General features: G+C 47.4%; 1 protein-coding gene and 1 long non-coding RNA gene across 3 annotated transcripts in view; one reads left to right on the top strand and one right to left on the bottom strand.

The window, feature by feature from the left end:
• Positions 1 to 21,746, bottom strand: part of LOC135260943 (protein Jumonji-like) — a 93,331-nt gene that overhangs the window by 3,172 nt on the left and 68,413 nt on the right. For both annotated transcript variants that reach the window (XM_064346699.1, XM_064346707.1), the window contains 12 exons: positions 21,335 to 21,517; positions 15,455 to 15,672; positions 7,981 to 9,361; positions 6,146 to 6,648; positions 5,226 to 5,318; positions 4,609 to 4,727; positions 4,339 to 4,409; positions 4,043 to 4,157; positions 3,226 to 3,331; positions 2,361 to 2,543; positions 1,404 to 1,534; positions 828 to 1,008 (listed from right to left, as the gene is read on the bottom strand). In XM_064346699.1, the coding sequence (XP_064202769.1) occupies positions 828 to 1,008; positions 1,404 to 1,534; positions 2,361 to 2,543; positions 3,226 to 3,331; positions 4,043 to 4,157; positions 4,339 to 4,409; positions 4,609 to 4,727; positions 5,226 to 5,318; positions 6,146 to 6,648; positions 7,981 to 9,361; positions 15,455 to 15,672; positions 21,335 to 21,517 (3,284 nt within the window). The remainder of the gene's footprint in view (positions 1 to 827; positions 1,009 to 1,403; positions 1,535 to 2,360; positions 2,544 to 3,225; positions 3,332 to 4,042; positions 4,158 to 4,338; positions 4,410 to 4,608; positions 4,728 to 5,225; positions 5,319 to 6,145; positions 6,649 to 7,980; positions 9,362 to 15,454; positions 15,673 to 21,334; positions 21,518 to 21,746) is intronic.
• On the top strand, positions 150 to 825 carry LOC135260967 (uncharacterized). Its single transcript, XR_010331799.1, has 3 exons — positions 150 to 257; positions 516 to 606; positions 707 to 825. It is a non-coding gene; the product is annotated as an uncharacterized LOC135260967 (long non-coding RNA).

The raw sequence follows: 21,746 nt of genomic DNA, 5'->3' as shown, positions 1-21,746 counted from the left end.
TTATAAAATGTTGTCAATATAATTAGAAGGTGTTGGCAGACTCACCATAGAGAGGTAACACAGGTGATGGTGACCCACCTCAGAAGAATAACAGAGGTGATGGACGCTCATCACAAAGGTAACAAAGCTGATGGCAGACTCGCCATAGAGAGGAAACAGATGTGATGGAAGACGCACCATTGAGGGGTAACGTGATGGAAGACTCATAATAGAGAGGTAACAGAGCTGATGGCAAACTCACCATAGAAAAGTAACAGGTGATGGAAGACTCACATGAGAGAACGTCATGAATCACCATAGAGAGATAACAGGTGAGGAGATCCATAGAGAGTACAGGTCATGAAGACACACCATAGAGAGATGTAAAGGTGATGAAGATCACATAGAGAGATCGCATGGAAGACTCACCATGAGAGAGAACGTGATGAAACTCACCATAGAGAGGTACAGGTCTGGAAGACTCACCAGAGAGAGGTCACAGGTCATGGAAGACTCATCATAGAGCGATGTAAAAGGTGATGGAAGACTCACCATAGAGAGGTCACAGGTCATGGAAGACTCATCATAGAGAGGTAACAGAGGTGATGGCAGACTCACCATAGAGAGGTAACAGAAGTGATGGCAGACTCACCATAGAGAGGTAACAGAGCTGATGGAAGACTCATCATAGAGATGTAACAGGTCATGGAAGACTCACCATAGAGAGGTAACAGAACTGATGGCAGACTGATCATAGAGAGGTAACAAGTGATGGAAGACTCATCATAGAGATGTAGCAGGTGTTGACAGACTCACCATAGAGAGGTAACAAGTGATGGAAGACTCACCATAGAGAGGTAACAGAGGTGTTGGCAGATCTGGCACCGCCTCTCTGACGTCTCCAGTGCCAGCCATTTGCGGGGCTTCTTCTTGCCCTCGCTGGGCGCGTGGGCGTCATGCGTGCCGTAGCGTGCGGTGCACAGCAGCCCCGCCCTGTACAGCTCCTCTCGCTGTCTCATCTCTAGGTCCCTGCAGGAGCAGGACACACGCACAGCTACTGCACGGCACTGTGTACACACACCCAGTTCACTCACCGGTCACAGTCAACATGCAGGCAGACTTTGGTTAGGTAAACACATCAGAGTTTATGACCGAAATTTCTTTACATGTTTAAGAATATCACTTTATGTTGGCGTACAGTATGTCCCATATTTTGACCTTGAAATGTGCAATCAGAGCATGCTACATGTATGGTGCGTTTACAATCCACCATTTAAAATGAACCACTATGCCTGCCCCCCCCCCACATCTCTGTTACAGTTAACTACTGAACACAGCTCAATCCCACCATCTGTCATCCATTTTATTCGTTTAAACTGCACATACAAAAATGTCTGAGCCAGATCATGGCCAGGGCAGCTCACCTGAGATCTTTGATGAGTGAGGAGATTGTACTCAGAATGTATCCGTTCTCCCGCTTGGATTCTGACGTCGCAATCTGATACAGCAGCTTCTCCATGGAAAAGGGTTTCTCGATTCGCCGACACTTCAGGTCCTGAGAAAAAAATGTCCCGAGTAGCAATCATGAGAGTATGGAATAAGAAAATAAATGAACTAAACAAGATTTCTAGTAATAATACATGATGGAGAAGCTCCCATTGATGGGTGAATACATCAGTGTATTTCAGGGTCTTCCTCCCCATTTCACAGATAACAGATCATTGGTGGCAGGCCCATGTATGTTTCCTTCATTAATTAAAAAAGAAGGTGGGGGGGGGGCTTTGGCACCAGAAGGTTCCAGCAGCTCTGTGGGAGGAGGAGATTAGATGAACGCTGCTGGTGTGTTACTGCTGCCCTCGGCACACATGCAGCCAGCGACACAGTGAAATCTGCCACGTAGCACGCGACCCACTCAGCACAGTCAGTCAGGGCGCTACAATCATGGAAGCCGTAGGGTTTTAAAATAAGTTTTAGAGGGTGGATCTGTGAGAATTTGAAATTAAGCAAAGATATACAGGAGTCCCCCCCATCCTCTAGCCCTATTGCTGTACACCAGTGATTCCCACCAGTGATTCCCTGATTCTACCGTTCTGTAGGTTTTCACTCCAACCCTAACAAATAACACCTTATTCAACAGCTAGAGATCTCATTGAGCTGATAATTAGTAGAATCGAGTGTGCCAAATTAGGGTTGAAATGAAAGCCCAGAGGACGGCATATCTCCAGGAAAAGATTTGGGAACTACAGCTGTAAAAAGATGAGATGTCCAGTAAAGGGAGATAAAATGCCCATATAAGGGCATATGTCCTCATGTTACGCCCCAGAGGCACACTCTTGGGCCCCTCAGGCATCAGCCGACAGGCGATGGGTCCAGCGGCTCACCTTGGCGGCCTGGTATCCCAGGTTCATCCACTGAGGGCTGGCGAAGTGCACCGTTTCGGAGACATTGTACCCGCAGCAGACCCTGGACACGAACGTGCCTGGGAAACAGACGATGAACTCCCCGCTCCGCTGGACAGTCCGGTGAACTTTGACCCCCTCTCGATGGAGAACCTCTGGAGAGATCTAAATGGAGGACCAAAGAAATGAGGATGCATTTAAAGTCATCAGACTGCACCCTTACGGGCTGTGCCGTTAACCAGGGCAAAACAAATGTCTTCACATTTTATTGACCTACAAGTAGATTTACCACAATGATGTTGTGAAGAAGATAGAAATGGATACTGCAGTCATTACTCAAAATAAAGACCTTGGAAAAATATGGTGAAAACTGATGTGAAAATGCAATGATGTGTATTACATCACATTTTGTGGTGTATCAAGATGGCTAAAGCAAAATTATCATTCATGACATTCATAAAACGTGATTGAGAGAAAATTGCAGACAAATGTAGATCATTGTGATTAAGAGGTTAGTGCGCTTGTCCTGTCGCTCAGCAACGATGCCTGCAGGGCCATTCCAGCACTCCACAGCAGGAGATCCAGAATCTAATCTCCATTAACAATCAACTTGGCTCCATTCACCGAAAACAAACACCACTTCTGCTCGCCAGGATACACTTCACTGTAAAATGTCAGTTACACAGAGCATTGTTTGGAGGCTGTTGTGGCACCTCACAGAGAAGGAAGCCATCTTAGTTTTATTTGATATTTATCCTGAGTGTCTTTAATGTGTGTGTGCACGTGTGTGTCTGTGTGTGTGTATACAAGGTAATTGTGCTTATTTGCATCTTTGACTCAGACTCACCATGATGTTCTTCTCCAGCATCTCCAGGCCTGGCGTGCCATTGGCCTGCAGCAGTGTGTGCACCACTTTGTCCAGTTTAGCTTTCTCCTCAGCAGGGATGCAGTACCTGCAGTGAGTTTGTACGGTGAGTAACACTGACGGGTGCATCATGCTCACCCACCAGAGCGAAACATCGTTTCCATGCTCGCTGCTTTTCCCACTGGGTTTCCAGGAGCCATCATGAGGAGCCATCGCAGCACAGCTGGGCCCAATTTCATGAGGCTAACCTAATGGTTGGGTTTCTCTCGCCTGTTAAGAGTGGCCTCCTTTCCCAAAGTGCTTCCCACTGTCTGAACCTCACAGCACTGTGCACATGCTGGTACAGAAGGTAGAGAACCAGGGCTGCAGGCTGCAGCACATTTACCCAGTAAGCGGGGTACACTGTGTGGGAAGCAGGACTGTTCAGATATCCTTTTGGGGATGGATTAAGATCAATAGGAAGCCGGAGACTTGTGTCTATCTGAAAGCAAATATGTGCTAGAAATATACATATATATATATATTCTTTTTTTTTTTTTTTTTACAAAACTAAAGGCCGGGCCAGGTCAAGTTCAACATTATAAAATCCATCATAAACAAAATACACAGTTGCAGCAAGGACTGAAAAGCAATAAAGATTAGAAAAATTCTAATGTAACTATTAATGCAACAAAAGCTGCAACATTTCCATTTAGAGCATCTAGCCAGATTTGATGCAGGCACCCCCATGTGTACCAACAGGCTGTGAATCTGTGTGTGAATAAGGTAAGGTAAGGTTAAACCTGCAGGAGACACTTACCAAATGCAATCAGCACCAGTGTGTAAGTAATCTATGTAAGGAAGGCTATTATGGTCTCGAAACCAGCATGAGGTAGAAAATACCATGCCGATATTCAGCCAGGGAATGGTCACTCCTGCAGACAGAAGGAGAGATGGAGTTCAGGGGGTGAAAGGGGGATGAGAAGGGGAGAGAGAGGGGATAAGAGAAGGACAAAGAGTAGATTACTTTGTCCTACATCGAGTACATTCTTCCCCCTCACAGCTTCTACAGAAGTACTGCAGACAGGAAGAGAGCAGAACTAGCAAAGGACGTACCAGGTACAGCACCCAAGTGTCTCAGGATGGAGGCCGAATTATTAGGAAGGACAGTGAGGTTCCATCCATGCCTAGGGAGGGGAGAGAGCACTCGTGAGATTAGCATACTGTGCACACACCACATGAATGGTCCTTATGAGGGTGGGTTTGTAAACATGCCCTGAATTTAGTAAATCACTTTCCATGGATTTTGTTTTGTCACATGACCACCCGAGGAGTTGTAAGGACAAACACGCATGGGAACACAGACACGGCAGCACTAGTCCTCACTTTGAAAATGGCTCTGACTTTCCCACAGGGAAACCACTTCCATGGGTTTTAGTATCCACTTTCCCATAATGCACTGCAACATGGCACTCCTTCTGCTCCACTATCCTCCAGTACTCTTGCTGTAGGCACATAAGAAACCAAAGTGGGGTATGAGAGATATTCACAACACTATTGGCTAGCATCTGCCATACATGGTTCCTTAAATAAGCACCATTAAAGGCAACACGAAGACATCATTCATAGCAATTAATCTACATTCACACTGCTACTTAATGCACTGGAAATAATTATATATCAAACATTACAAATCCCTTATTGCAGCTGATATTAATGGTAATTGTAAGACTCCATTATGATGCAATACAGGTCCTACAATCTTTGATCTCTAAGTGGCTACGAATGATTATAAACACCAATAATGACATAAGCTTTTACCTGGTTACTATAAATCCTAAATTTCTATATTCAGCTAGATTCTTATCGAGTCTATTGAAAGCAGTAGTACCTCACCGGGTTTCGGTTACTGCAATCCTCCGATCATAAGGCTAAAACCCTGATAACCCTGCTGTTAATATGCTGAACACTAGACCCTGTTAGACGAGAAAACTGTGCTGTACCTCCACTTCGGTTGCCCCTGGCTCCTTGTTAAAGCACATGTTCATGGTGTTCCTCGCTGTCCTATAGAAGGTGGTTAAAGACACCGACCTCCCCTGAAAGACAGAAGCACACAACAGAAATAATCAGGGACCACCAGCATCAAATAATAACAGCTAAAAATGTCAGAGGGAAACACTACGTGAATGATAAGGCAGAAACAACTTCTGACATTTCACCACAGATGGAACATTTGCATGAAGGCATTTAGCAGATCCTCTTTTGAATTACACAAGTGCATGTGAAAAAAGTTTAGATAATGGACAGAGACAATATCAAATTAAGTGTAACAAATGCTGGCAGAAACCATTCCATCAACTGTCAGTGTTCAGTGCGAATATTGTGGGAGAATTCAATGCCAGGAGACTTTAACTGGCCTTTACACCCTCTAGTGGGAAAACATGTTACTGTGGGAGCAACTGAGTGAGTTAGACACAGCAAGCTGTAGATATTAATGCGACAATTTAAATATCTGTTTTGCAATTATCAGTATGCAAAAACCTTTTGTTACGCATAAATTCAAATTACTTCTCAATTTACATGGACGATTTCCCATTTTGAAAATTCTTGGAATTTTGCAAACCTAGGTACAGAATTGTTTTGTTAAATATAAAGCACAAGTAGAACTGATATACACAAACCCAGAAATACAAACGGAGACCAAGAAATCTACAGAAGAAACCTATAGGAACACAGACATATGCACATAAAAGCAGATATAAATTACTATCAGCCTGACTGGCAGTAAATGGGCATGCAAACAGCAGACAGATTTCATACACATGGGAGACTATTAGACTGTGCAGAATGAATAGATACAGAACCGACACTACCAGAGCTGGTAATGAAGCAGGTTCAGAGAGCCGGGGGGAACACACCCTACCTTGTATATGCACTTGTGCTGGTCGCTGAGAATGCCTTTCTCCTCCTCCTCATCCTCCCCTTCGTCCTCCCCCCTCCTCTCCTGCGCCGGCGGGCGGCGGCGGCCGCTCTTGGGCAGGGCGTCCAGCTCCCTCAGCTTGCCGCGGACGCCGTTGCTGTGCACCAGGCCGTTGACCAGGCCGTTTTTGGGCTCGTAGCGGGGCAGCATGGCGCGCTGGGCGCCCTCCGAGTGTCCCTCCAGGGGGCCCTTCCTCCTCTCCAGGTTCTCCTTCTCGGAGAGCACCTCCTCCTCCAGCCTCTGCCGCTCCTCGGGGGAGAGGGAGTCGTAGGAGAGCAGGTACTGGCAGTAGGCCTCCTGCAGCTTGGCCAGCCGGTCCTGGGCGGACTTGGGCACGCGCAGCAGGTCCGCCAGCTTGCTCCACTTCTTGAGGTCCGTCACCTGCTGCATGCCGCCCATGTCGTTGATGAGCTGGAAGAAGCGGGCCAGGTCCAGTTCACAGCCTCCTGTGCAGGGAACAGCAATTTGTACTGAATAGAGGGCATCTGAAATAGTGCGTTAGCCTGTGGACATGTGATAACATCAGTACATGTGAGCGCATTCGTTGTGTAGTGTGTATTTTAACACCGCTACAGAAAGACTAATGGAAAACGATGCTGTGCTGTGGATTACTGTAGCTGTAACGAGCTGTAAATAAGCGAAAGCAGCAGAGATCTCCATTTAGCAAATGAGCGCTTCACACCGCATAATTTCTCTCTCATTTTAAAATGGCACTTAAAACACTTCTTCCTTGGCACTGGCTACAGAAGACTGACTCAGTTCCTGGTCTGAGAGGCAGACCCAGCTGGATTTAGGCCTGGCTTTAATCACAGCACAGAACTCTCCAGCCACACTCAGTCTCTCTGTCTTGGTTTTGATTTCTCTGTCTGTCTCTCCCTCTGTCTCCCTCTCCCCCTTTCTCTGCCTGTCTCTCTCACTCTCCCCCCTCCATTCCCTTCATTTCACCCTCATCCAGGGTGGCTGCAGTCTTTCAAAACTCACTCCAAGACATTCCCCATTAGTCACAGATGTTCACAGGGAGTTTCTATGAGGGAGGGATGGGCGTGGGCGTGGCCAGGGGCATTTGGTCACGCACGGCATGGGATAAGGCGTGGCAGAGCCTCACTGGACCGTCATTGGTCCACACTGGGAGCAGACTGGAGCCTTATGTCCCAACACTGGGTCCAACTCCATTCCTGGTGCTAACTTATCAAAGGCAACATCTGCCAATGTTACGATGATCCCTCTTCTGCACTTTCCATCTTAATACACAGAGCATCTTACTACTTCTCAGTGTGCCACGTATACCTTGTCGTCCTAAACAGGGACAATTTAAGATGTACTTTCCAAGGCTTTTGGAATGCGCTTCAAAGAAAATTAAAACTTAAAACATCCCGTCATTCAGTGATTTAAAACAGTTTTATCCAGGCTTGATGCTTGAAACATCGTTTCCTGTACAAAATAACAGTTATGACAAAGACCTGGCCAAAGCATTTGCCATTTCTCTGGACATAAAATATCTCATGGACCCTGTGTGGAATATAATGGATCAGGGAGCATTATTTTAATTCATTTTTTATTATTTAATTGCAAATGCCAATTGCATGGAAAAATCCACAAGTCTTTACAATGAATTAATTCACTCTTTTTACCTGTACTGATCAGGCTTATTTTCCAGTCAAGCCAATCTTCACTTACCAAATTTTTGTTCACAGTCAAATTGAACAAAAGAACATTGTGACAAAGGAAGCTCGCAGTGTCACTGCCAAACCCTGGGCCCCGGTCCTCAGTGGGCTCACCTATGAGCGGGGCCTCCTCCATGGCGATGCCCTGAGATTGGAGGTGCTTCCTGATGCAGGCCAGCCGCTGGACGTTGGGGCCCCAGCGCCGGCCCAGTTTGTGGACGTGCTGCACCTGGGTGACGAAGCGCATGTCCTCGTTCAGCTTGCACTCGGGCCGCCAGTCCGCCGGCGGGATGACCCGGCACAGCCCGTACGGCTCCGCCCGCTCCCGCACCGAGTCCACGTACACCAGCGGGTCCTGGAACTCCTGCTGACCGGGCCGGAACACCGGCACCTCCGTCAGGGAGCTCCAGGCTTGCCTGGCCCTCTCCCGCTCCCTCTCGCGCTCCTTCTCCCGCTCTCGCTCCCTCTCCCTCTCCTTCTCCCGCTCTCTCTCCCGCTCCTTCTCGGCTTTAGCTTCTGCTGGTTTCAGCGAGGGGGAGGAGGGCACGCCGTTTGAGGTAGAGGAGTGTTTTTCGGGTGGGGCGGCCTGCGCCTTGTAGTGTGCTTGTCTGGTGAACATTAGTCTGCCGGCCGACGCCCGCTTGGGCCTTTGGTGCTCTGGGGCAGGTTGAGCCGTGCCGGGCTGAACCATGTCAGGCTGTGCTGTGCCAGGCTTAGCCGTACCGGGCTGAGTCTGAGCAGGACTGGGCTGAGGCAAACTGGGCTTAGCTGGACTGGGCTGAGCTAGACTAGGCTTAGCTGGACTGAGCTTAGCTGGACTGGGCTGAGCCGGGCTGTGCAGCGCTGGGCTTGTCTGTTTCAGGGTGGGCCTCGTGTTTTCCTTTGTAACATGGCCGCCGGTTCCGGCCTTCTCCTGAGTAGCCCTCTTGCTGCGCGTCTCCAGGGGGCGGGCCTGCACTTTGACCTTTCTGTGGCTGGTGAGGGTCAGTTTCTCTGCCGCAGCAGCCCCCGCCGCCTCCAGACGCCTCCTGGAGGTCCGCAGACCCTCGCGGCCAGGATGGCACTCCTTCCTGGCACAGAGCTGCCCGTTGAGCCGGCCCCCGGGCGGAGGACAGCCCCCGCTAGCCGCCTTGCGCAGCCCGTTGGATAATAGCACCTGTTTTCGGGTTTTTGCATCGCGGCTTCGGGGTTTTCCTGAGTTGGAGCGGTGGAGATGGTGGCGGGCAGCACCGTTGGCGTGGTGGGATCTGTTGCCGTGGTCGCGGCGGTGATTGCTGGGGCGGGGCTTGCGGGCGGCGGCGGTTTTGCCGCGCTTGCGCTTGGCTTCCTTGGCCAGTTTTCGCTTGGCTTTGGTGTAGGTGGCATGGCCCTTGGTCACGGCGGCTGTGTACTTCACAGTTTTGGATGGCAGTGGGCGGAACCCCCGGGTTCTTTTGGCACAGGGCAGGCGCGCCCGGACTGAGGACGCCTGCGTCGCCCCGTTCACTTTCGAAACCTGTCAGGAAAACATAGAGTGTCCACATGTGAGACAGCACAGGCTTTACACAATCCTACATCAGTTTACACAAAATGTCCACCTTTATCCCCCGACAAGTCATACACAGCAGAGGACGTGCAGAGAGTGTGTAATACACCAGCTACATGGGTACTTCACCCATCCTTCCTAACATTCCCATACACCATCTTCTCCAGCACCCATCCCTGTGCCTCCAAATTCAGCTCATATTGCCTCAGAAATGCAGTGCCCATTTTTCATTGTCGTTCCTGTGCTGGACTATTGACCAGAGGCACAGTTCAGATGGGAAAGCTCGGGAGAACTTGGAAGGAAAGAATAACATGAACTTAAATACATTTCGATAGAGCAGAATGTTTATGAAATGTATATATTTATATATTTAAGTCTTAAAATGTGTCCCAAAAGAACAGTTACACATTTACTTGAGCTATTCAGCTTCACATGCAGTAAAATGGATGGTCACAGTAACACAGTCATCTACAGTCGAACAATTTCAAAACTAAGCCTTCAGTAAAGCGCCGTGAAAATGGTTCAGAAATCCCATTTCCAGCCGTGTGTGTAAAATCTATCGGCTTGGTCCTACACACTGCTTTCTGCATTGTGTTGGACGTGCAGGCAGTAGAAACTGTAGTTCCTTTAGGGCCTCACCGATAAATAGATATGGGAATTCAGCCATTCCTTAACCCACTAATATCAATTTTTTGCCCCAATTTGTTTGTTTTGAGACTTCCCCCTGAGCTGCCTGGAGAAGTGCTAAGCATCACTGGTCTCAACATCAACTCTTTAAGGCCTTCAAAACAGTTGTGCTGTGTGTGCTACATAACACTTTTATGACATCTTAAGTACCAAAAAGTGAAGCCTCCAAAGAGTACTGCTGTTCTACGGCCGTGCTGTTCTATCAGTTAAAAGAAAGGGGAGCTCTTAAAAGAAAGAATAAAGGGAAAATGGGAATTCAACCCCACCATCAGCGGATAAGAGAGCCGCCGGTGAGCTCGGCCCAGCACAGCACTTTAATTACCAGCACGGCAGGTGAAGCCAAATCTTACCAGGAGGCCTGGCTAAGAGCGCACCTCAGCCAAAAATGTTCACTGTCGTTCCTTAAGCTAGAGCCAATGAGAGAGCGCCATTTCTTCTCCCACCCCTGCCCTCGGTCCTACCTCCATACTTCCCCACCGAAAGCTCACACTCATTAATCACATCCACTGCATTCAGCTAATTATCGGATGGAGATGACATTTGGGGTCTTTGCTGGGCCAGTCAGACGAAAGCTGCAGTGGTCACGGGGGGTGATGCTGACAGGCTGGGGGACATATGTTCAGGTGGGGAGGGCAGAGCCCAGCACTGTCAGACCAGCATGGAGCAGAGGGCATTTCCGCCTCCTCTCTCCTGTGTCCCTCATCAGCGCCATTTCACAGCTCCTCTCTTATCCCTTTATTTTTTTGTACTATACAACCACTCCTTCCATCTGTTACCCCAGCATTTTATTCCACTCCGAGCAAAGCGTTGCATGAACACACAGTACCGGGTGCTGCCACTAGAGGGCTCAATTCCGCCAAGCCACACACACCTCCTGAGACGATACACGTGAGCCTGGACGCGTACTGCAATTGTTCCGCTGGAGTGTGTGGGGGTGGGTGAAGAAACCCTCCCAGCTGTGGCGCTTGTCACCAGTATGCACCCAACGAAGCGCATATGCATGCTAACTCAAACGCGCACGCGCACGCGCGCGCGCACACACACACACACACACACACACACACAGACACATGCATGCACAAACCCTTCCACACATACACACACGCTTGCACACATGCTCGCACATACGTGCTCACCCATGCACACAAACACACACACACACACACACGCACACAGATAGACGGGGTCAGAGCTGGCCGAAGGCACATAACAGAGGCTTGTGATTAGGTCAGTGCTCCTGTCAACAAATACACCAAAAAAAAAAAAACAGGGAGGGTCCTCAAGTTGATTTGGGCACACGTAAGCGCCAGGGGGAGGGAGAGGGATCAGCTGAGATGACATCATGTGTTGCTATAGCTCAGCTGCAGGAGGGCAGGAAGATTAAAACAAAACATCTGCATCTGCGCAGCCCACAGGAAGATCCGGGAGAGGGAGGGAAAATGTAACCGTTTCACTGCTGTTCAGTGGAGTCTTGAACACGGGCGTCCTCCACAGAGTCCCGCGCGCACAGTGACGCCGCCGTTCAGTCTCATTAGCATTACATCAGCGCTTCTGCTACAGGATTTATTACTGTACATTCCAGCTTGGGGGCTCAGAGGCCTTTTTTTGTTTCCCCCTAAAATGGAGGAAAAAACCTAAAGGTCAACCAAACCAAATCACACGTGTGCCATTTCAGATTTGAACAGAAAGAAGGGTGGCACACTCTGTTTACTCCAATGCAGATTTTTACCTCCAACGTTTCGGCAGCAAGCCGCCTTCCTCAGGGCTCTTTCAGATTTCAACACAGTTGATGGTACAATATGAACTATATGAAAACTATGTTTGACCAAGAGCAAGGCATTAATAGGGTAAACCTAACCTTACGTCATATGATAGTTTGTAAATACTGTGGGTATTGAAGGTAAAAGGAACATGAATACAGTGAACTATTTTAAAATGAGCAAATGCATTTCTTTAAAGGTGGCATGATAAAACTACTGTGATAATATATCAGGCCTTACAACCCTGTTACACAAGACAGCCTGCTGCACAGTAACACTATCATCAAAAGTTGGACATTTTTAATCTCTCAAAGCAACCAGAGGCCTGTTGCAAAGGGCACACAATAGCGTGTAGTAATATCACAAGTGAAAAAAGAACAAAGCTCGGGAACTTCAATAAAATTCTCGCAATTCCTGCCCACAAAGACTCTGTTTTCTGTGCGATTGAAGGCGGCAACCTCCAACAACACAGCCCACTGATCCACTGACTCACAGTTTACTGCAGGGCAGGTCGGGGGAGAGTTCCAGGCAGTACACGTGTCAGGGGCTGAACAGGGCTCTAAAACCTAAGTTCTCTGGTGACGATGCAATGCAGACAGCCGCTATTGCAGCAGATCCTGGCTCTCTCTCGCAAGGCAGCAGAAAAATACTCTCAGTATGGCCAGGCAGAAGCATGGAAGAAATTGTACAAAACTGCAATATTACTTTGAACGAAAGCAGGTGATGTACAAGGCACCACTTAATAGTACAATGGAATGCAGCTGTGTTCATTTCAATCCCAGAATGCATGTGAGGGGGAGACAAGAGTACATGTATACATAGATGCTCACACTTATTTTATGTATGTATGGTGAGGTCAGCAGTGATGGAATGTAAGGCTTGTTATTCCTAGTTCAGTACTGCGATCACTAGGTCAGACTAGGTCAGTCACAACAAGAGAACAGGCTCTGACTCACAGCACATCAGTGACATCACTTTCGAGAGTGGGAAATATGTACTGACGCGATTGTTCAGCTTGAGAGCTGCACTTGACACATTTACAAAACAGTCCAGCCAGGTATTCCACAGTGAGTCACAGTTCAGAATGGTGAACTGTAGCATTTGTAACTGCAGTCTGACTCAAAACTACATCAAAGTGCACAGTATTAATACTCCTGCCTGCTGACTCCTAAATGAGCTGTCCTTCTGCGCAGTGACATAGTTGCTGGGAAGCATTGTGACGATCACCTTTGTGACTCTGCCGGTACCTGACTACCCACTCGTAAAAATTTGTATTATTTTCAAAAATGGAAACATGCCATTCTTCAGGCCTAAGGGCTTCTGCTAGAAAATGATTTCATGCAATATAATATAATAATATGTGAGAACACTGCATGACCTCAGCATTTGTGTGAAGGACCTGTCTGAAAGCACTTCCCAGGGGTATGAGGGAAAACCAGAGCTCTGGAACACATAGCACACTGGGTTCCCTTATCCGTCTCTCTGCATCATGGCTGAGCTGATCTGGTGACCTTTTGTCTTTCTTCACTCACTCGAATTTGCATGTTAGCAAACTTCCTCAAGCACACAACCAGGCTGAGAGGCAGGCCCATGCTGAGAGGGGCCTGTGCATGAGGGCTGCAGGACTGCACTGTGTTACTGACACTGATGAGGCTGCAGGACTGCACTGTGTTACTGACACCGATGAGGCTGCAGGACTGCACTGTGTTACAGACACTGATGGGGCTGCAGGACTGCACTGTGATACAGACACTGATGAGGCTGCAGGACTGCACTGTGTTACTGACACTGATGGGGCTGCAGGACTGCACTGTGTTACTGACACTGATGAGGCTGCAGGACTGCACTGTGTTACTGACACTGATGAGGCTGCAGGACTGCACTGTGTTACTGACACTGATGAGGCTGCAGGACTGCACTGTGTTACTGACACTGATGAGGCTGCAGGACTGCACTGTGTTACAGACACTGATGGGGCTGCAGGACTGCACTGTGATACAGACACTGATGAGGCTGCAGGACTGCACTGTGTTACTGACACTGATGGGCTGCAGGACTGCACTGTGTTACTGACACTGATGAGGCTGCAGGACTGCACTGTGTTACTGACACTGATGGGGCTGCAGGACTGCACTGTGTTACAGACACTGATGGGGCTGCAGGACTGCACTGTGTTACTGACACTGATGGGACTGCACTGTGTTACAGACACTGATGAGGCTGCAGGACTGCACTGTTACTGACACTGATGGGGCTGCAGGACTGCACTGTGTTACTGACACTGATGGGGCTGCAGGACTGCACTGTGTTACAGACACTGATGGGGCTGCAGGACTGCACTGTGTTACTGACACTGATGAGGCTGCAGGACTGCACTGTGTTACTGACACTGATGAGGCTGCAGGACTGCACTGTGTTACTGACACTGATGGGGCTGCAGGACTGCACTGTGTTACTGACACTGATGGGGCTGCAGGACTGCACTGTGTTACTGACACTGATGGGGCTGCAGGACTGCACTGTGTTACTGACACTGATGAGGCTGCAGGACTGCACTGTGTTACTGACACTGATGAGGCTGCAGGACTGCACTGTGATACAGACACTGATGGGGCTGCAGGACTGTACTGTGTTACAGACACTGATGGGACTGCACTGTGTTACTGACACTGATGGGGCTGCAGGACTGCACTGTGTTACAGACACTGATGAGCTGCAGGACTGCACTGTGTTACAGACACTGATGGGGCTGCAGGACTGCACTGTGTACAGACACTGATGGGGCTGCAGGACTGCACTGTGTTACTGACACTGATGGGCTGCAGGACTGCACTGTGTTACGACACTGATGAGGCTGCAGGACTGCACTGTGATACAGACACTGATGGGGCTGCAGGACTGTACTGTGTTACAGACACTGATGGGACTGCACTGTGTTACTGACACTGATGGGGCTGCAGGACTGCACTGTGTTACTGACACTGATGGGGCTGCAGGACTGCACTGTGATACTGACACTGATGGGGCTGCAGGACTGCACTGTGTTACTGACACTGATGGGGCTGCAGGACTGCACTGTGTTACTGACACTGATGGGGCTGCAGGACTGCACTGTGTTACTGACACTGATGAGGCTGCAGGACTGCACTGTGTTACTGACACTGATGGGGCTGCAGGACTGCACTGTGTTACTGACACTGATGAGGCTGCAGGACTGTACTGTGTTACTGACACTGATGGGGCTGCAGGACTGCACTGTGTTACAGACACTGATGAGGCTGCAGGACTGCACTGTGTTACAGACACTGATGGGGCTGCAGGACTGCACTGTGTTACTGACACTGATGAGGCTGCAGGACTGCACTGTGTTACTGACACTGATGGGGCTGCAGGACTGCACTGTGTTACAGACACTGATGGGGCTGCAGGACTGCACTGTGTTACTGACACTGATGAGGCTGCAGGACTGCACTGTGTTACAGACACTGATGGGGCTGCAGGACTGCACTGTGTTACTGACACTGATGGGGCTGCAGGACTGCACTGTGATACAGACACTGATGGGGCAGCGTCAGGCTGTGGGCGGGACCCAGACAGCGTGGGCGGGGCTCAGTACCTGCTTGCGGAGGTCCTGGGCAGACCTGCTCCGGCGGAGGCCGCTGGCCCCGTGGCCCCTGGCGAGGGCCCCTGAGGAGTGGGTCCCGGCGGAGGAGGAGGTGTGGTCCCGCCGCCCCTCCGCCCGCTCGCTCCTCTCCCTCCCGAGCGTGGCCTCCTTGCCTCTGTGTTTGGGAGGGGAGTCCCTGTCCCCCGACGCCTTCGTATGGCCGTTACACACTGGACAGGAGGAGAGGGGGAGAAGAAGACGGACCCAAATATTAACTCCGGCAAAACCAGCTACAAACAGTGAAATCAGTCTGAAAAGCGCACACTGGGACCTTCCAGAATAAAGGAAGATGCCACAGAAATACTACTTTTTAATGCTACAAACTCCACATTATGCATTTTGGTCCATGGAATTCATATTTCTGCGTGAGCAGCGTAAAAGCCATAACACTAAGCATACTGAGCCTCACCCCTATTCACAGAGCTAGTTAAAATAATGGTTGAGATAACATGTAAAATACTGAAAATGTCTTATGATGAAAATTGCTGTGAGAAACAATAAGAGAAAATTAATTTAATCTCAGCTATTCAATCCGGATTAACACACGTATTGGAATAGTTAAGGTTTTGTATATGGCCTATGTTCTCAGTCAATTCAGCAGGCACCAGGGTTTCCTCTAAAAATCACCACCCACATTCATGCCAAAAAAATCGCCAGACAGCGTAAACTTTGAAACACAGCCAGTCCGCTCAAAAGTTAGCAGGGATTGAACCCAATAAAAACCGTGCTATTTTTCGAGAGAGAGATATTTCAGATTCCTGAAGTGCTCTCCAGGCTCCATTTTAAATCAAAGCAATATTCAATCGCCACGCCAAGGAGCAGCAGATCACATGCACTGCCAGGACTCCAGCCAATGGGGCACACAGACGCGTTCCGTTTGGCACGGTCCAATACTGAGGGAAGTCTGCGCTTTCAGCGTGACTTCTCCAACAATCCCACTCAACTGCTTCCCCACAGCCTCTCTCTCTCAAAGCCCACAGGACCCAGAGCCATCAGATGAAATGAGTAAATACAGGCAAGACAAAAATGACTTCACTCAAACTCCTCCATTTTGCATAATTTACTATTTTCATTAACTAAAACAAATCATTAATACAAATAACTGAATAAAACATACATAAAATCATTTATTTTTTATCTAAGCCATCTAAAAATTTAAACTGGTGTGCAAACCTTTCAGGAAGTTGCAAATAAGAAAGATGAAGACTTGATGGCAGCAAATATTTCACATCCAGCCACGGGAGATTTAGACATCAAGAAATGACAATTATTTAGAAATGACAATTGTCCCAGCTGTGAATGTGGCCCTCTGAAATGCAGGTGTTCAATGTGACAGACCTATCAAAACTAGGAGAAACACTGCACTAGGTCTCATCCAGAGCCTTGACGGCAACACTGTTGCAGTAACAGTCTTTGCTGAGTGACTGCAGTCCTGAGTCGCTGTGGTCTTCAAAGATAAAATGAAATTCATTCTGAAGAGTGGAACAGCGTTACGCCTGGTGTCACGGCCAAATTCTCAGCCTGCTCAACTAATCATCTGTTCAGCAGTTGATTGGCCACTCAACACCTTGCATTCCCTACCTGATCATTATTAATGAAAAACAAAGCAAGTAAAAATAGCCGTCAGCAGCTGCAGCAGAGACATGGCCATTAATCTCACCTCAACCACAGCAAGTCAGTGCTCAACTTCAGAACCCATACAGCCACTATTTTGATACATTATTATTATGGTGGACCTACAGAACTATAAATGTGTGTACACTGTTTGCACAGTGTGTGCGTGGACAGTATATCCATGTGCGCTACCTGTACATATACATTTCATTTTTGCTTGCTTGCGGTTTTTCATTATTTGTCATTGTTTGTGACTGTTGTACTTCAGCAACGTGTTCAACGTGTCATAGAGATGTGTCGTATGTCACGGTTGTGTGTTATATGTCACTGTAAAGATTTATGTCTCTTGCACGTTAAGATAATTGACTGTAATGAACCGCTCATTATGGCCCTGCCTGGGCACATTCCCATTCTATTGGGTATAAACATCAGAAGGGCCACCCAGGGTCAGACAGACTATGGGGTACAGACAGGGCTGAACTGCAGCTGGACACTCAATACAGCCGTACAACTGAGCCCTGGGGACAGGAAGTGTCTGCCCATAACAAGCAGTGGTTTCTTGGTGGGTGGCGGGTGGCATTTTAAAACTGGGTCAAACCCAGAGTATGCATGTCTGTCTCTCCGTCTCTCCATCTTCCCCCCCCCATCCATCTTTCCCTCTGCCTCTCTCCGAGCAAGGCAAATACTCCAATTGTTTACTCCAGTTGTCATCAACATCATCCGTTTGCTTGGCAGCCAGGACCTTTAACTTAAGTGCATGGCTCCAGGATGCAGCCCAGACCCCACCAGGTCACTTCTGCTTACAATTTTACTTTCTTAAACAGAAAAATTCACAGTTACTGCCAAAATAAAGCAAACACCAACCATAAAATCTCTCTGAGAAGTTCCTGACAGACTGTTCTTGATGGAACTGCCAGCTCAAGCCCTAGGTTGAGATTTATAATAAACTGATTCTGAATTTCTCTTTTTTTTTCCTTGCATCATCTTTTTTTGCCTTGCATCTTGAACTAATGTACAGAGTGCTTTCAACCACAGTTACCCCTAGCTGATGACATATTTCCCTCAGACTTCCCTGCTAACATCAGCTCCTTGTGTAACATCAGCAAGTTTACTGCCGAATGTGCAGCTATATCCGTCAAAGTCACTGAGATCTCTTCTCGATAGGGTACGCTAAATATGGGCAAGTGGGCCTGCCCAACATTTTTAAGGGTCCAGGAAACTGGATTCAAATTGTGGTTATATTCCGAAGAAGTAAAAACTGTCTTAATATTTCTTTCAAGTTTTTAACACAATTATAATCATTAAATTCTAATGAACAGGATTAGATTACGGTGATCTATTCGGCTGATAAGGACAGGGTGGGCGTGTATCATCTGCACATTAATATTCATATCCGTAAGACATCTCATATGTAAACCACTCCTTGTCACTGGGTTAGAGCAGGTAGTCCAGTGCAGTAACATTAGACAACCTGACTACACAAAAGAAAGCAACATAATTTAGACTTTACTGTCATATAGTTAAATCTACACTCAAATAAAAAAAGGCTTTAATTTCACATATCTAGGTTTGAAACCTAATTATTTTCAGTTTCCCAGACCTTTATAAGCAACCGTGAGCATGCAGGGCATTAACTCAGCAACCACATCTGAGTTCATTAACACCTGCTTTCAATGCATTTGGTATCCCTCATTCATGAGTGTTTCCTTTTTTTGGCAGTTAGCTGCACATGAAACCGCTGTGGTACTGACATTACTGCACTATACATTGGGAGAAACTCCCATGAAGCAGAGGGAGTGTATAGTAAACACGCATGCAGGGTGTGAGCATGTGTAAACAGCAGATAAACTGAACTATTCCAGCAAGTTTGATGTGAGGAAACTCAAGGTTTCCAGTCACTCACTGCTGTGACAAATATCAAGAGAATCTCCATGAACCACACAAGATAATTAAATATGTCACTGCGTTTCAAACATTCAAAGCCTCAAAAACAGTGACTATGTACTAGCAGCTGGGATAAAAGTCAGGGCAATGGGCTTGAACTGTAACCAGAAGGTTAAAGTATCTAATCTTAGATGGAGTTGTGGTTTGACCCTTAAGTAAGGTCTTCAAGATTAATTACATTAACAAATATCCAGCCAATTAAATGGACAGCATGCAACATTAGCTACTGTACACAAATCATATAACAGGTTGTCAGCAAATCAAATAATTTACATAAAGGAATATACATTTATACATGTTATGCAGACTTTTTAGTTTGTCTGTGCATATGATCTATACGGCTGTACAAAATATTGAGCATTCACACAGACTTTCAAACTTTGACTCCCCTGTGGACTTGTACTGTGCTGTGTGTACAGTTTGCTCCAGTTGCACTGAATACTAGGGTCTGTGTGAGTGGAATGAGAGAGTGCTGTTTATGGACCTGGATCATTAGCAGCTTACTGTGGAGAACGGAGGGGTCATAACTCCACATATACACCAGGACTGGCGGGATTACTACTGTTGGCCCCCTGTCTTTGCTCTCCTGTCTTTGGCTCTGGACAAGATTATGTTCCCCATTCATGGGTGTATACAATAGGAAAATGGGAAATCTAAAGCAAAAGCAATTGTTTACATCTAAATGTGAAGACTTAAGATAAATAAAATGACCTGTGAATTTTGCTATAAAATCCTACTAAGCTCGAAATGTTCCAAACGTTCAAGAGAATGTTTCAATGGATGATATAATACATTTTATGGTTAAAAAATAAATAAAATAATAATAATGACACGGTTTCATTTCATTAAACAATTAAACATCTGTTTTTGTTGATTGTACAAGCTTTGGAAAACACTGAATTATGTCTTGTTTTCTCATTAGCAGTAAGGAAAAGGATCAGTGAAAAGGTTGGAAAACCACAGCTGTAGAAACTGTGCTGATGTGAGACTGGACTCCATTCTGTTGCCCTATGAGGCTGGCACACCATGGGGACTACGGGGTCTCCTTGGATCAGGACATGAATTTTGGGCGAGCTCTAACCATTACATTACCATGGCTTTGCAAAACCATTTTCTCTTCAGCGAGACAACCAGACACACAGCAAAAAATCTGAACAATTGGTTTCAGTGAACAGTAAAAAAAAGAGAAAAACATGATTACTTTTTTAAAAAAGCTTTCCTTGAACCTTCCTTCAACAAAGAGGACTGTGGGTAAAATGGATAGGAAGGGGGGGGACCACGGGAAAATGAGAAGGTGAGACTGCTCCCTCTCTCTTCACACACCACCCTCATATCAAAGCAGCAGTTAGTTGCTTTGACATAACGCCTGACACCAAGTATACCCAGCATCCTAACCCTCACAGCTCCTTACACCAGTAAGACCGAGCAGGCCAACGGGGGGTAAAGTCTATGTGCCTGCTTCATGTCCATAGGGCCTGGTGCCCACCCTCTCTGTGAGGGGGCTACAGACTGAGCAGACCACAGTTGTACAGCTGGATCCAGGCTGGAAAGGGCCGGACCCACAGCTGGCTTACCAGCACAGCAGGACCGCTTCGCCATTGAGTTACAAGCAACCAGAGCAGCAGCGCATGCTACCACACAGATCTCACAGATAAAAAAAACCTGGACTCCATGCTAATGGCATTTATTTCTGACTGCTTGCCGTAGCCAGCAGTAGTGGGTTGGTCCTTTCTCCCTTTTGGGTATATCTCCAGATACCTCTCTCAACTGCAGCCATGGAATATTTTTAAATAGGCCAGCGTCACTGACTCCAGTGGGTTGAACTGACACGGGTCAGCCTGAGGAACAAATACACTGGAGGCAACAGGCACAAAGTATTCATCAGGTATTACTACGCGCTTTACAGAGTGTTTTGTGAATAAAAATGTGGAAATGACGTAAACAATGCACAGCGTGTTTCTGCTCGTTATTTCAGCGTGTTGTATGAGCAGCACTTTTAATTCGGTGCATGACTACCACATACTGTGAAATGTGATGTTTATTAATCGTAATGCATGTCCTGTGAAGCATGGACTGCATACTTTATGTTACTTATGCAGTGCTGGTGATTATGCCATATTGTGCAGCATAAAGATGCTGTTAATGTACGGTGTTGCCAAATAATCAAATTGATCAAACATCAATGCGTGTGTGTGTGTGTGTGTGTGTGTGTGCACGTGTGTGCATGCGCATGCGATTGTGCATGTGCGCGTGTGAGCGTGTCCGTGGCACTACCATGACCATTGATGATGTGCTTCACTGGCGGTTTGCCCTTTCGGGGCGTGGACTGGCAGGATGTTGACGCAACGCTGGCAGCTGGTTTCACGTCCTCACACTCCTCCTCCTCATCATCATCGAGGTCATCTTCATCCTGGGAGCTCCCGAAATATGCCATGTTGCCAGGCAACGCAGCAGAGTCTGGGGTGGGGTCAAAAGGGAGCCGGAGGGAGGGGCAGAAAGAGATGGCGAGAAAGGAAGAGTAAGATGAAGGAAAAAGGAGGGGGGAGAGAGAGAGAGAGAGAGAGAGAGAGAGAGAGAGAGAGAGAGAGAGAGAGACCAAAGTGCTTTTAAAAGCTGAAAAAACCTGAGTGCACAGATTAGCTCAAGCAAGGGTACACTCCTCACTAAGAGCTAAATGCATTTACAG

The sequence above is a fragment of the Anguilla rostrata genome, chromosome 1 (genome assembly GCF_018555375.3).
Source record: "Anguilla rostrata isolate EN2019 chromosome 1, ASM1855537v3, whole genome shotgun sequence".
In the NCBI taxonomy this organism is placed as follows: Eukaryota; Metazoa; Chordata; class Actinopteri; order Anguilliformes; family Anguillidae; genus Anguilla; species Anguilla rostrata.
The sequence above is the reverse complement of the archived record's forward strand: the minus strand, read 5'-3'. Positions and strand labels throughout refer to the sequence as shown.